Raw genomic sequence first — 13913 nt, forward strand, 5'->3', positions numbered from 1 at the left:
AGTTAACCACTAGGGGGCGATGTATGGGGTTAAGTGTGACCTCATATGTGTTTCTAACTGTAGGGGGGCGGGGCTGGACGTGTGACATCATTGATCGTGTTTCCCTATACCAGGGAACACACGATCAATGACAGCGCCACAGTCCTCGTTCTTCAGCTCCGGGGACCGATCGCGGGACTCCAGCGGTGATCGGGTCCGCGATTCCCGCGGCCCCGATCACTGAGCTTCGGACCGAGTCGCGGGCCCACGACCCACGGCTGGGCACTTAAAGAGGACGTACAGGTACGTGCTTGTGCCCAGCCGTGCCATTCTGCACATTTTTTGTCTGATGAAAATGCCCCCCTCGGCTTATACTCGAGTCACCTTTTTGCACCTGATCTCCCGGACTTTGGGGACCCGGTACCAGCTGGCTGTAGGTCCCCTAGAACTTGGCACACATGTAGCCCCATTTCTCCTCTACAAGTGTGCAACGTTTGATGGCTGGGGAGCACCGATTTTTCAAAGCCGGGCACCCCTTCCATAGACTCCCATGTTAAACGTCAGTCTAGTCATCGGCACAGAGAGGCATGCAGATGGACACCCTAGGCTTATACTCGAGTCAATACGTTTTCCCAGTTTTTTGTGGTAAAATTAGGTGCCTCGGCTTATACTCATATATATATGGTAATAGAGGGGAAATCTTCCAATGGGGACACTAGTTCTGGTGACCTGGGGGGTCCCCAAGAAATTCCCCTAATTTTCAGGGATTTCCTCTCACTTCCTGTTTTGGTTATGGGACAGGAAGTGAAGGGAAATCTGCCCAATGGGCCAAAGATGGCAACAATAAAACTTACAGGGGTTAGAACCCTCCCTTACTCTATCCAATATAAAAAAAAGGAAAAAGTTTTGCCTATAGTTCTAGTATTACTTTAACCACTTGCCGACCTGCCGCCGTCGTTCTACGGCGGCAGGTTGGCTCTCCTGCGCGAGAGCACGTAATAAAACGTCGGCTCTCGCGCACTGCTCGCCCCCGACCACCGTGAGCGTGCCCGGCGGGCGCGATTGCCGCCGGGCACCCGCGATTGCTCGTTACAGAGCAGGGACCGGGAGCTGTGTGTGTAAACACACAGCTCCCGGTCCTGTCATGGGGAGAAATGACTGATCTTCTGTTCATACAATGTATGAACAGCGATCAGTCATTTCCCCTAGTGAGGCCACCCCCCCTACAGTTAGAACACACCCAGGGAACATACTTATCCCCTTTCCCGCCCCCTAGTGTTAACCCCTTCCCTGCCAGTGGCATTTTTATAGTAATCTAATGCATTTTTATAGCACTGATCGCTATAAAAATGCCAATGGTCCCAAAAATGTTTCAAAAGTGTCCGCCATAATGTCGCAGTACCGAAAAAAAAATCGCTGATCGCCTCCATTACTAGTAAAACAAAAATATTAATAAAAATGCCATAAAATTACCCCCTATTTTGTAGACGCTATAACTTTTGCGCAAACCAATCAATAAACGCTTACTGCAATTTTAAGTGCTGGCTGTGTTTACCATACTTTTGGGTTCTGTAGCTGTCCACCACCCACCCCCGACCCCCAATGTCTCTTATTTTCTCCTTTTTCCCCCATTAACAGAGTTCTGGGTTTTCAACCAACATCCAGGATCAAAAGATCGCTAATATGTTTGAACTGTCGGTTCCCTTCCGGCAGCAGCACTACCTGGCTGGTCTCGTCCTGACTGAACTGGCCGTCATCTTGGATCCAGAGGGTGAAGGGTGAGCTACAGGGGGGGGGGACGGGGGACAGTTCACTAACCCTTGCTTTTTAGTTATTTAGTAATTGGGAGGAAATACGGGTTAGCTGGTTTTAACATTTATTTTAAAAACATTACAACTGAAACCACGAGGCCCCAACCATTTTATCACTAAGGGGTTTATTCACATCATACGTGCCTGAAAACTGATTGGAAAAAACGCGCAGATTTCACTTGCTGAGACGACAGTTTACATCAGTTTTCATGCGCATTTCAGTGAGTTTTTATGCACGTCCACATCAGTTTTCATAAGTTACCGTATTTATCGGCGTATACCGCGCACTTTTCTCCCCTTAAAAATCAGGGGGAAATCGTGGGTGCGCGATATACGCCAATCCCCGCTGTCTCTGAGCGCCGCAGCCTAGAGCCGAGCCGTGTGTACTGCGCACTCGGCTCGGCCACGCTTGCAGCCACGCGAGAGGAGCCGAGACAAGCCGAGAGGAGCCGAACACACAGGAAATCCGGCTCCTCTTGGCTCGGCCAAAGCGCCAAATCCAAAAACAAACACCGCTGCAACCCCGGGCAAGGTGCGGATTGACTCGCAGACGGACACCCACAAGGCTGGACGGACCTTGCGCAAAAAGGCCGCAGATGGACACCCACAAGGCTGGACGGACCCCGCGCAAGAAAGCCGCAGACGGACGCCGGACAAGGCCGCCGATGGACGCAGGGCAAAAATGTACGTTTTTTTTCTTAAACTACCTTTCTAAGCTTGGGGTGCGCGTTATACGCCGGCGCGCGGTATACCCTGATAAATACGGTATGTGCCTTGAAGGAGTAATGAACCGCTCAGGATGGGAATTGCATCCTCTTACCTCCCCCGCCATATAGGGTGCCGGCTCAGTATACAGGAAATGTGTGAACAAAGAAAACCGGGTGACCGCACTCCAAATGAATTCCTTTCATGAAAATAGTCCATGCAACAATCAGAATAAAAAGCACAACGCTGATGCGTTTCACACCAGTTTACCGGTGCTTAGTCATTGGTGTGAAACGCATCAGTGCTTTTTTATTCTGATTGTTGCATGGACTATTTTCATTAAAGGAATTCATTTGGAGTGCTGTCACCCGGTCTGTATTTGTTCACACATGCCCTGTTCAAACCAATGTTGGTTTCATGTCCGTTTTTTTCTGTTTTGAAAACTGCATACACGCTGCAGATTCCTGCAGATTGTCATACAAATATATATTTGAAATCAAATATTTATTATTTTTTGGCAATAGCATGGTGTGGGCGGATTTCTGCCAGTCACAGGCTGTGTCACGCCCCTCCAGCCTGTGTCTTAAAATAACAAGGAGGAGAAGCCTCCATTAATCCACATGTAATATCCCGCCCACATTGTGTTTAGCTGGTTAGTGGATATGGAGGAGGAGGGGGCTGTCTTTTACCACTTTGTATACTTAATTTACCACTGTGTATACGCCCACATGTGTCACTCAATAATCACAATGGCTGCTCAAATGTGATAGGGAGGAAATGCTCAGGGTAGAAATACACTGAAAAACTGAGCATGTGCAGAGCTGCCACCACAGCTATATAAAATCCCCAACTGCAGTGGAGATATGGAAAGGAGGGGGGGATAGAGAACAGCAGGATCAACCATTTTAATTTTTTTGCAGAATACAGAAAATTAACCCCATACCGAGCATTTGTAGGAGTACCCCCCTTCGTCCTCTGGTCCTACTCTGTGTGCTCCTCTGGTCCTCCCCTCCCTCCCCTGCCCCAGATCGTTCAGGATGGCGAGCTGAGGACGGAGCCGGTAAATATGTAATTTACCGGCTCCTTTATTTTTTACAGCGTCTGTGATAACTGTGATTATAATGCTTCAGTTTATCAATGGAGAGGAGCCTCTGTCTCCTGTCCATCCATTTTCAGTGCAGCTGAGGCTGATGAGAAAGGGACTGGGGAATCTGTGTCCTCAGTTCCTTTCCATGTCTCAAAGGGGAGATGTCAGGGGTCTGTTTAGACCCCTGACATCTCACCAAAGCCCCCGTACCCCCCAACAGGGTGGAATAATAATAAAAAAAAAAAAAGTAAACGTAATAAATACATTTTTTAACATGAAATAGTAAAAATAATTTAAAAAAAAAACACCGACTGTCCACCCCCCCTCCAAAAAAAAGAATAACAAAAATAGATGGATTGATCTATCTATCTATCAAAATAAAGAATTGTAAAAAAATATATATATCTCTATAGATGTATATATGTATGTGTATGTGTTTGTGTGTGTGTATATATATATATAGAGAGAGAGAGAGAGAGAGAGAGAGAGAAATAAATAATTATATATATATATATATATGAAAAAAGAATTGTAAAAAAATATATATATCTCTATAGATGTATATATATATGTGTGTGTGTATATATATATATATATATATATGTGTGTGTGTGTATATAAATATATATATATATGTGTGTGTGTGTGTATATATATATATATATATATATATATATATATATATATATATATATATATATATATATATAAAATAATAAAAAAAATATATAGAGAGAGAAGGGAATATATGGGAATAGTAAAAAAAAAATATATATATATATATATATATATATATATATATATATATATATATATATATATATATATATATATATATATATATATATATATATATATATATATATATATATATATATATATATATATATATATATATATATATATATATATATGTGTGTGTGTGTGTGTGTGTGTGTGTGTGTGTGTGTGTGTATGTATATATATATATATATATATATATATATATATATATATATATATATATATATAAATAAAAAGAATTGTAAAAATATATATATATCTCTATAGATGTATATATATATGTGTGTGTGTGTGTGTGTGTACATATATATATATATGAGAGGGAATAGTAAAAATAAATAATAAAAAAATATATATATACATATATATGGAAAATAGAGAGAGAGAGAGATTGTAAAAAATTAAATTGTAAAAATAAATAAAATAAAAAATAAACTACTACTAAAAAAGTATCAGTAATCGGTATTGGCGAGTACTTGGGGGGGAGTATCGCCACTTAAAAAGTGGTATCGGTGCAACCCTAATATGAACATTCATTGATCGTTTTTAATGATGTGGATTTTGTGACAATTTAAGCTGCAAAAGGCAGCAGTCGGGGGTTCACATGTCCTGGTTGTGATGATTTTATTTTCACCCGCGGGGCACGATCTGATTTTACATTTTTTTTTTTTCACCCACTACTACATGCACGTTTTATAGGCTGTGGAACTATTTGACATGCACCATATTAACTTTGAGCAAAGTAGTTGCATCAGCATCGAGGTTTAAAATCCCAATGGGTGTGAACACTGCCCGCTTCTATACATGCCGGGGTTAACGGAGAACACGCTGCTATTTAAATATTGTTTAGTGCTTAGCTGGACTGTTGTATTTGCTCTGCTAGTGATAACTAACTGTGGTTACAAAACTCCTCTCAGGTTATTTGGATTGCATAAGAAAGTGATCAATATGGTACACAACCTGCTATCTACTCACGACTCCGATCCCCGCTATGCTGATCCTGAGGTAAAGGCCCGCGTGGCCATGCTGTACCTTCCTTTGATTGGCATCGTCATGGAGACCGTCCCCCAGCTGTACGATTTCACAGGTATGTTACCAGGTCATCGGCCTCAGCATGCTCCCAAAATCCTCTATGGCGAGTCCTTCTTTGCAACCCCCCCCCCCCCCCCCCGTGCAAGATAAGATCTATCTATGTTTTGTATCTCCCAGTATCCTACTGCCCTCTTGCTGCCATAAATGCCACAAACTTTCATTTGAGTGATGTTTTATACATTTAGGCCCAGATTCTCAAAGGGCTTACGACGGCGCAACGCCATTTGCGCCGTCATAAGTCCTAATCTGGGCCGTCGTATCTATGCGACTGATTCTTAGAATCAGTTACGCATAGATATCCATTAGATCTGACAGGCGTAAGGCTCTTACGCTGTTAGATCTTAGATGCAATTTTTTTTCCCGCCGCTAGGTGTCGCTGACGTGGTTTTCCCCGTCGTCTATGCAAATTAGCTATTTACGCGAATTCCCGAACGTACGCGCGGTCGACGCAGTGAATTTACAACGTTTCCGTAAGCGTAAACTTGCCCCTGCTATATGAGGGGTAAGTTTACGAAGGTCCATCGTATGCCATGTTAAGTATGGCGTCGGGGTAGGCGTCGTCTTTTTCCGTCTTTTACCTAACTCGTTCGCGAATAGGACTTTACGTCAATGACGCTCACGTCGGCGTCATTGACGTTTTCCGTCGTGAGCTGGAGCATGCGCACTGGGTTATTTTTACGCCCATCGCATGCGCAGTTCGATCGGCGCGGGGCCGCGCTTAATTTAAATACAAGCCGCCCCCTTTGAATTACGCGGCCTTACGCCGGGCCATTTACACTACGCCGCCGCAAATTACGGAGCAAGTGCTTGGAGAATACGGCACTTGCTCCAGTAATTTGTAAATGGCTTACGCTACGCAAAGTGTAAATGGCTTACGCTACGCCGCCACGGATTCTACGAGAATCTGGCCCTTAAAGGCTAAGTTTACAGTTATAAAAAAAAAAAAAAATTCACACCTTTTTGTAGTAAAAAATTACGTGCATTTTTTCACAGGAGCCTGCAGAGCATTGCATTGAGGATCAGTGGATCGCAGACACTTCCTATATTTCTGTGCCTGTACCTCTGTACGGGGGGGTGTGAGCTTCAGAGCCATAGGTAGTGTTGGTGTTGATCAGTGGCGGTTTGGTGCTCAAATCTCTTGTTTTGGGCCGCATTCGGATATCGTCTTTTTCAGCCACCTTTCTTTTGTGTACCGTAAGAACAATCCTAGCAGGAGTTCAGCCACCTGATCATTCTTACAGGCGGTGGGAGGGGCCCCCCCCCCCCCCCCTTCCCAGCTCAGCCTTGCGATTGGTGAGCCGGAGAATGGATCGGTCGCAGCCAGAAGTTTACCATAGAGATTTCTGGTGGCCAGATAGTCCCCAGTCATCTCTATGACAGGGGACCTTCCCCCCCTCCCAGCTCAGCCTTGCGATTGGTGAGCCGGTGTATTGTCACAGTTTGCTGCCTATCCTAGAATGCTCCGGAAGTCACGTGGCGGTCAACTGCGCATGCGCGATGCGTTCCAAACGCAAATGCGATGCGTTCCAATGGATTCACGACAGTGCACACCAGTGAAACCTCGGTCGGCATCCAGGCTCTTTCCCTAACATCCCCGTGGATTGGAGGATGTTAAAAAAAAGAGCCAGGAGGCCGAGCGAGCGGAGCGAGGGCGTGAGGCCGATTGGCCACTTTCCTCTAAATCCACGTCGCCCTGAATGCCGGGTTCGCTGGTGTGCACTGTCGTGAATCCATTGGAACGCATCGCATTTGCGTTTGGAACGCATCGCGCATGCGCAGTTGACCGCCACGTGACTTCCGGAGCATTCTACGATAGAAAGCAAACTGTGACACTACACCGGAGAATGGATCGGTCGCCGCCAGAAGTTTACCAAAGAGATTTCTGGTGACCAGATAGTCCCCAGTCATCTCTATGACCCTCGGAGGCCCGCACGCGTGACGTAATGACGTTATGTCCGGGCCGATGGAAGTAAACAAAGCCGAGGACGCGGCTGGAATGGCCGAGAGAGTTTATTTTATTTTTTTCATCTCGGCCTTTCCAGCTTGAAAGAGAGACCCGCCCCCCCCCCCCCCCCCCTACATCTCTCCATAAAGAGGACCCGTCACGCACTATTCCTATTACAAGGGATGTTAACATTCCTTGTAAGAGGATTAAAGTGATCAATTTTTTTTAAAGAGAAAAATTGTAAAATTAAAAAATAAAAGTAAAATAAATAATTTTTCGCACACAGAAGCGAACACATATGCAAGTCACACCCACATATGTAAACAGAATTCAAATCACACATGTGAGGTATCGCTGCTTGCATTAGAGCAAAAGCAAAATTCTAGCCTAAGACCCAGTGGCGGCTGGTGCTCAAAATTTTTGGGGGGGCGCAAACGAAAAAAAAAAAAAAAACAATTGCAGCCTCACTGTACCTATCAATTGTCACCACTGTGCCATGCCATCAAATGCAGTCACTGTGCCATCAAAACACAACCACTGTGCCATCAAAACGCAGCCACTGTGCCATGCCATCAAAACGCAGCCACCGTGCCATCAAAACGCAGCCACTGTGCCATGCCATCAAAACGCAGCCACTGTGCCATGCCATCAAAACGCAGCCACCGTGCCATGCCATCAAAACACAGCCACTGTGCCATACCATCAAACGCAGCTACTGTGCCATCAATTGTCACCACTATGCCATCAAACACAGCCACTGTGCCCCCAATTGTTGCCACTGTGCCCCCAATTGTTGCCACTTTGCCCCCAATTGTTGCCACTGTGCCCCCAATTGTGGCCACTGTGCCCCCAACTGTGGCCACTGTGCCCCCAACTGTGGCCACTGTGCCCCCAACTGTGGCCACTGTGCCCCCAACTGTGGCCACTGTGCCCCCAACTGTTGCCACTGTGCCCCCACTTGTAGCGACCGTGCCCAGTACACCCCCTCTGGCACTTACCTTTATGGCTTCTACGTCCCTCGATGTCCCTCGTCCCGCCCTCGATGACGCTTCAGCCAATCAGGTTACCTGATTGGCTGAGACGCCTGTCAGTCTTATCCTTGGACGTACGGCCGGTACGTCCCGAGGATGAGCTGGCCCTGATAGGCACTTCCACACAGCCAGTCAGCTGCCGCTATTCAGCTGACCGGCGCTCAACATCCGGCCGGCTGAATAGTGGGCGGCAGCGGCGAAAATATACAGAATCATACAGTGTATGAATCTGTATATTTTACTGACTGTGAACGAGCCAGAGGGGGCGGCGCTCCTGTGTCCCTATGGACGCACCGCCACTGCTAAGACCTCTTCTGTAACTCTAAACTGGTAACCTGTAAAAAAAAATTAAAGCGTCGCCTATGGAGATTTTTAAGTACCGAAGTTTGGTGCCATTCCATGAGTGTGCGCAATTTTAAAGCGTGACATATTGGGTATCTATTTACTCGGCGTAACATCACCTTTCACATTATACAAAAAAAACGGGGCTACTTTTACTGTGTTTTATTTATTTTTTTATAATTTTTTTTTTTTTTATTCACGCAACCATTTTTTCCCCAAAATAAATGCGTTTGAAAAATCGTTGCGCAAATACCCTGTGACATAAAAAGTTGCAACGACCGCCATTTTATTCTCTAGGGTCTCTGCTAAAAAGACATATATCATTTTTTGGGGTAAGGATGAGCTCCGATGTGTTCGCACAGTACACGTGCAGAGCCCGTCAGGAAGACGGCACGGCGCTGCGCTAATCACAGGCAGGGAGACATTGTCCCGATGCTCGGCTGCAGAGATCGGAAATGTTTTCCTGCCTGTGATTAGCGCAGCGCCGTGCCGACTTCCTGGCGGGCTCTGCATGTGCGAACACGGAGCTCGTTTATGGGCCAGATTCAGGTAGAATCGGCGCATCTCTGTGGCAGCGTAACGTATCACATTTACGTTACACCGCCGCAAGTTTTAGGGGCAAGTGCTTGATTCACAAAGCACTTGCCTGTAAAGTTGCGGCGGCGTAGCGTAAATCCGCCCGGCGCAAGCCCGCCTAGTTCAAATGATCCGGGTAGGGGGCGTGGATCATTTAAATTAGGCGCGTTCCCGCGCCGATCGTACTGAGCATGCGCCGTCCCTAAAATTTCCCAACGTGCATTGCGCTAAATGACGTCGCAAGGACGTCATTGGTTTCGGCGTTAACGTAAATGGCGTCCAGCGCCATTCATGGACGACTTACGCAAACGACGTAAATTTTCAAATTTCGACGCGGGAACGACGGCCATACTTAACATTGGCTAAGCCACCTAGGGGGCATGTTTATCTTTACGCTGCATATCTCGTACGCAAACGGCGTAAATTTACTGCGTACGTTCGTGAATCGGCGTAACGGCTCATTTGCATATTCTACGCCGACCGCAATGGAATCGCCACCTAGCGTGTGGATTTAATGTTTTAAGAAAGGAAAAGTTATGTGGCATCCCTTCCTCATGCACAGAGGCAGCTCTAGGCTTTGTGAGGCCTTAGGAAAAACTTGACATGGGGCCCCACTCACACCCATGATGGGAAAGATAATTCAAGGACAAGAGCCTCTTCCCCACAACCCTGGCCGGTGGTTTTGGGGGTCTGCGGGCAGGGGGCTTATCTGAATCTGGAAGCCCCCTTTAACAAGGCGGCCCCCAGATCCTGCTCTTTAATAACTATGGGGCAGGGGCAACCCGGTATGAGGTCACCTGGTGAACCCGCCCCCTTGTGACATCATTGACTTAGGGCATGTTTGGTCATTGACGTCACAAGGGGTGGTGTCACCGATATTCCCTGGATATTCACTGGATGTTAGGAACGCTGGGCTCTTAACGCTACCTGAGCACAGCAGTGTTAAAGTCCCCTGTCCCTCAAAACTGAAGTAATGCATTGGGCAAGTTAGGCGGCCGTGAGGCCCCTGTGAGTGCGAGGCCTTAGGCGACCGCCTAATTTGCCTAATTAAAGAGCCACCTCTGCTCATGCGTAATTCATGACAACAGAAAAGCGCATTCAGAACCCACTTTTTCTGGTATAGTGAAAATGTATTTAGTTGAATCCATAATAAGAAACTCTTCATAATTAGAGAGGAAATGTTGTGTTTTGGCAGAGTCTCTCAACCAGCGAGGAAGGCACGCCGCTGCCTCTGGAGAGGACCCCGACAGCGAGGGCGGAAATATGATCAGCCAAACTGTCGCCATGGCAATCGCGGGGACGTCGGTGCCGCAGCTGACGAGGCCGAGCAGCTTCATGTTGACATCACAGGTGCCGTATTCTCGATCAGCATTTACACATCGATCACTCCTTCTTCCTGTGACCTCTGTGTCACTAAAGGATTCAGCGTGTATGGGTTAGGTCGGAGGATGGAACAAACGTATGCAGGAGTGGATAGCGGCTTCTGACACTCCTGGAAGTGTTGAATTTTGAAGGAAAGCCTAATAGAGTCTGCAACCCTGGAATGGTGGGAGGGCAAGCATAGTAGTTCTCATCTTGAATGGTATTTATCTGGATCTTTAATTCGTTCTGGCAGGGTCACTCTAAAGCAGACCTATGCTCAGGGCCGCCATCAGGGGGGTACAGGCAGTACACCTGTAAGGGGCCCGGATGGCAACCCCCTTTAAAAAAAAAAAGGGCCCCAGATGGCAACCCCCCCTTTTTTCTATTTATTTTTTTTATAAAAAAAAAAAATATTTTTTTTAATATACTTTTATTTTATTTTTTATTAAAGGGCCAATTTTTTTTTCTTTAGTGGTCCGGAGGTCCCCAGAGGCCCGCAGATCCCTAGTGCCCCGGATGACAACCCCCCTTTTTTTATATACATTTTTTTTTATTATTATTATTAAAGGGTCCCCCGGGCCCTGGCTGGCAACCCCCTTTTTTTTTATAAAAAAATATATATATTTTTTATATTTTATTTCTTTTTTTTTTCTTTTTATTTCTTTTATATATATATATATATATATATATATATATATATATATATATGTATGTATGTGTGTATATATATATATATATATATAATATATACATATATATTATTAAAGGGCTCAGAGGTCCCCAGGGCCCCATGTGGCAAACCCCCTTTTTTTAATTTATTTTTTATAAATGTTTATTTTTTTCTTTTTGTTTATATATATTTTTTTATTAAAGGACCCAGAGGTCCCTAGGGCCCTGGATGGCAACCCCCCCCCCCTTTTTTTTTTTTATAAATGTTTATTTTTATTTTTTTTATATATTTTTTTTATTCATTTTTTATTAAAGGGCCCAGAGGTTTCTTTTTTTTATTTTTTATTAAAGGGCCCAGAGGTCCCGGATGGCAACCCCCCTTTTTTTGTAATTTCTTTTTATAAAAAAAAAAAAAAACTTTATTAAAGGGCCCAGAGGGCCCCAGATGGCAACCCCCCCTTTTTAAAAATAAATAAATATATATTTTTTATATATTTTTTTTTATTTCTTTTTATTAAAGGGCCCAAAGGGCCCCGGATGGCTACCCCCTTTTTTTTAAAGGCCCCCCCCCCCCCCGCTTCTCAATTTGCGCTGTGTGTCTCCCAGAAGACAGCGGTGGGGATCGGAGTAGGAACCGGACGTGACGTAGGTCACCTCGACCACTCTGTGATCTATGTCCGGAAGTGGGAGCAAATACCTGTATTACACAGGTATCTGCCCCCCCTCCCCCCTGAAAGGTGCCAAATGTGACACCGGAGGGGGGGGGGGATTCCGAAAAGCGGACGTTACATTTTTGGGTGGAACTCCGCTTTAAGCCACCAAAAGCTGCCAGCATTGCCTGCTTCCTAATTTCTCCCTGTAGTTTTAGTTTGGTTACTTGAATGCTTTTTTGCATTTTAATTGGACCTTTTTTGTTGTTTTTTAGCCTTCCAGACAACATTCTTCGTTCTCCGCTGAGTCAAGCCGCAGCCTGCTGATCTGCCTCCTCTGGGTGCTGAAGAACGCCGATGAGATTGTCCTGCAGAAGTGGTTCACAGACCTGTCCATCCTGCAGCTCAACCGCCTGCTCGACCTCCTTTACCTCTGCGTCTCCTGCTTTGAGTACAAGGCAAGTCTGCCAAACGGATACACTCATATCTGTATGAAGCCTGTCCACAGTTGATTGGTTAATTACACTATTCCATCTCTTTTTTTAACCCCTTCCTGACCAGCTGCCGCAGCTATACTACGGCAGGCTGGCCACCCTGCGCGAGTCGTCGTAGGTGTACGTCGGCTCTTTAACCACTTAAGACCCGGACCTTTAGGCAGCTAAAGGACCCGGACAGTTTTTGCGATTTGGCACTGCGTCGCTTTAACTGACAATTGCGCGGTCGTGTGACGTGGCTCCCAAACAAAATTGGCGTCCTTTTTTCCCACAAATAGAGCTTTCTTTTGGTGGTATTTGATCACCTCTGCGGTTTTAATTTTTTGCGCTATAAACAAAAATAGAGCGACAATTTTGAAAAAAATGCAATATTTTTTACTTTTTGCTATAATAAATATTCCGCAAAAACATATAAAAACATAATTTTTTCTCAGTTTAGGCCGATACGTATTTTTCTACCTATTTTTGTTAAAAAAAATCGCAATAAGCATTTATCAATTGGTTTGCGCAAAATTTATAGCGTTTACAAAATAGGGGATAGTTTTATTGCATTTTTATTATTTTTTTTTTTTTTTACTACTAATGGCGGCGATCAGCGATTTTTTTCATGACTGCGACATTGGGTACAACGTCGCACGACCGCGCAATTGTCAGTTAAAGCGACACAGTGCTAAATCGCGAAAAATGCTCTGGTCATTGAGCAGCCGATTCTTCTGGGGCTGAAGCGGTTATTACAGTGATTTTTAAAGGATGATTAACACACACTTTTTAATTTATATTATCCCTTCTTTCTCTGTAGATGGGTGATGGCACTGTAATTATTCTAATAAAAAAAAACTTTTTTTCTTAATCGATATCACTTAAGCCAGCTCTCTCCCAGCCTGTCTACAGGGAAACAGTGGCAGGAGGAGCTTCTAGTCCTCCGCTACTGGTCACATGTTTAAAAAAAAAACAGCCTTTGGAATATAGAGTAAAAATAGTTGCCCGGTTTTCAGAGCCGTTAGTTCTTGCGTCGGACTATATTAATAACAAACGTTGGCCGGCGTGTAAAGGCGTAACGTAGAAAAAGCGTGGTGACGTCAGCACGTCCCTCACCCTACGCGTTTCGTCACACAAAGGACGTCTCCTTGGGCATGTGGTCTGGTCGTGTCCCGTGCTCCGGCCATACTGGGAGGCTGTAGCCACAACTCTGAGTAGTGACATATGTGGCACAAAGGTACCATTGGATCCTCTGGTCCTACTAATAAGTCACTTGGAAGAGGTAGAGGGGGATGGATACACTAAGCTATGCGCAACTTTCTCCCAGTTCTATGCCAGAAGGGAAGTTCTTTTAAGATGCAAGTTGGCAGAGCCACCTACTTATGATTCATGGCCACACACGGTTAAT

At 45.2% G+C, this 13913-nt stretch overlaps 1 protein-coding gene across 11 annotated transcripts in view; it reads left to right on the forward strand.

Annotated features, from left to right (window-relative positions):
* The window catches only part of DOCK7 (dedicator of cytokinesis 7), a 230861-nt gene that overhangs the window by 147248 nt on the left and 69700 nt on the right, over window positions 1-13913 (forward strand). For all 11 annotated transcript variants that reach the window (XM_040360795.1, XM_040360784.1, XM_040360787.1 and 8 more), the window contains 4 exons: window positions 1618-1757; window positions 5283-5452; window positions 10547-10701; window positions 12308-12490. In XM_040360795.1, coding sequence (XP_040216729.1) covers window positions 1618-1757; window positions 5283-5452; window positions 10547-10701; window positions 12308-12490 — 648 coding nt within the window. The remainder of the gene's footprint in view (window positions 1-1617; window positions 1758-5282; window positions 5453-10546; window positions 10702-12307; window positions 12491-13913) is intronic.

The sequence above is a fragment of the Rana temporaria genome, chromosome 7, assembly GCF_905171775.1.
Source record: "Rana temporaria chromosome 7, aRanTem1.1, whole genome shotgun sequence".
Classification (NCBI taxonomy): Eukaryota; Metazoa; Chordata; class Amphibia; order Anura; family Ranidae; genus Rana; species Rana temporaria.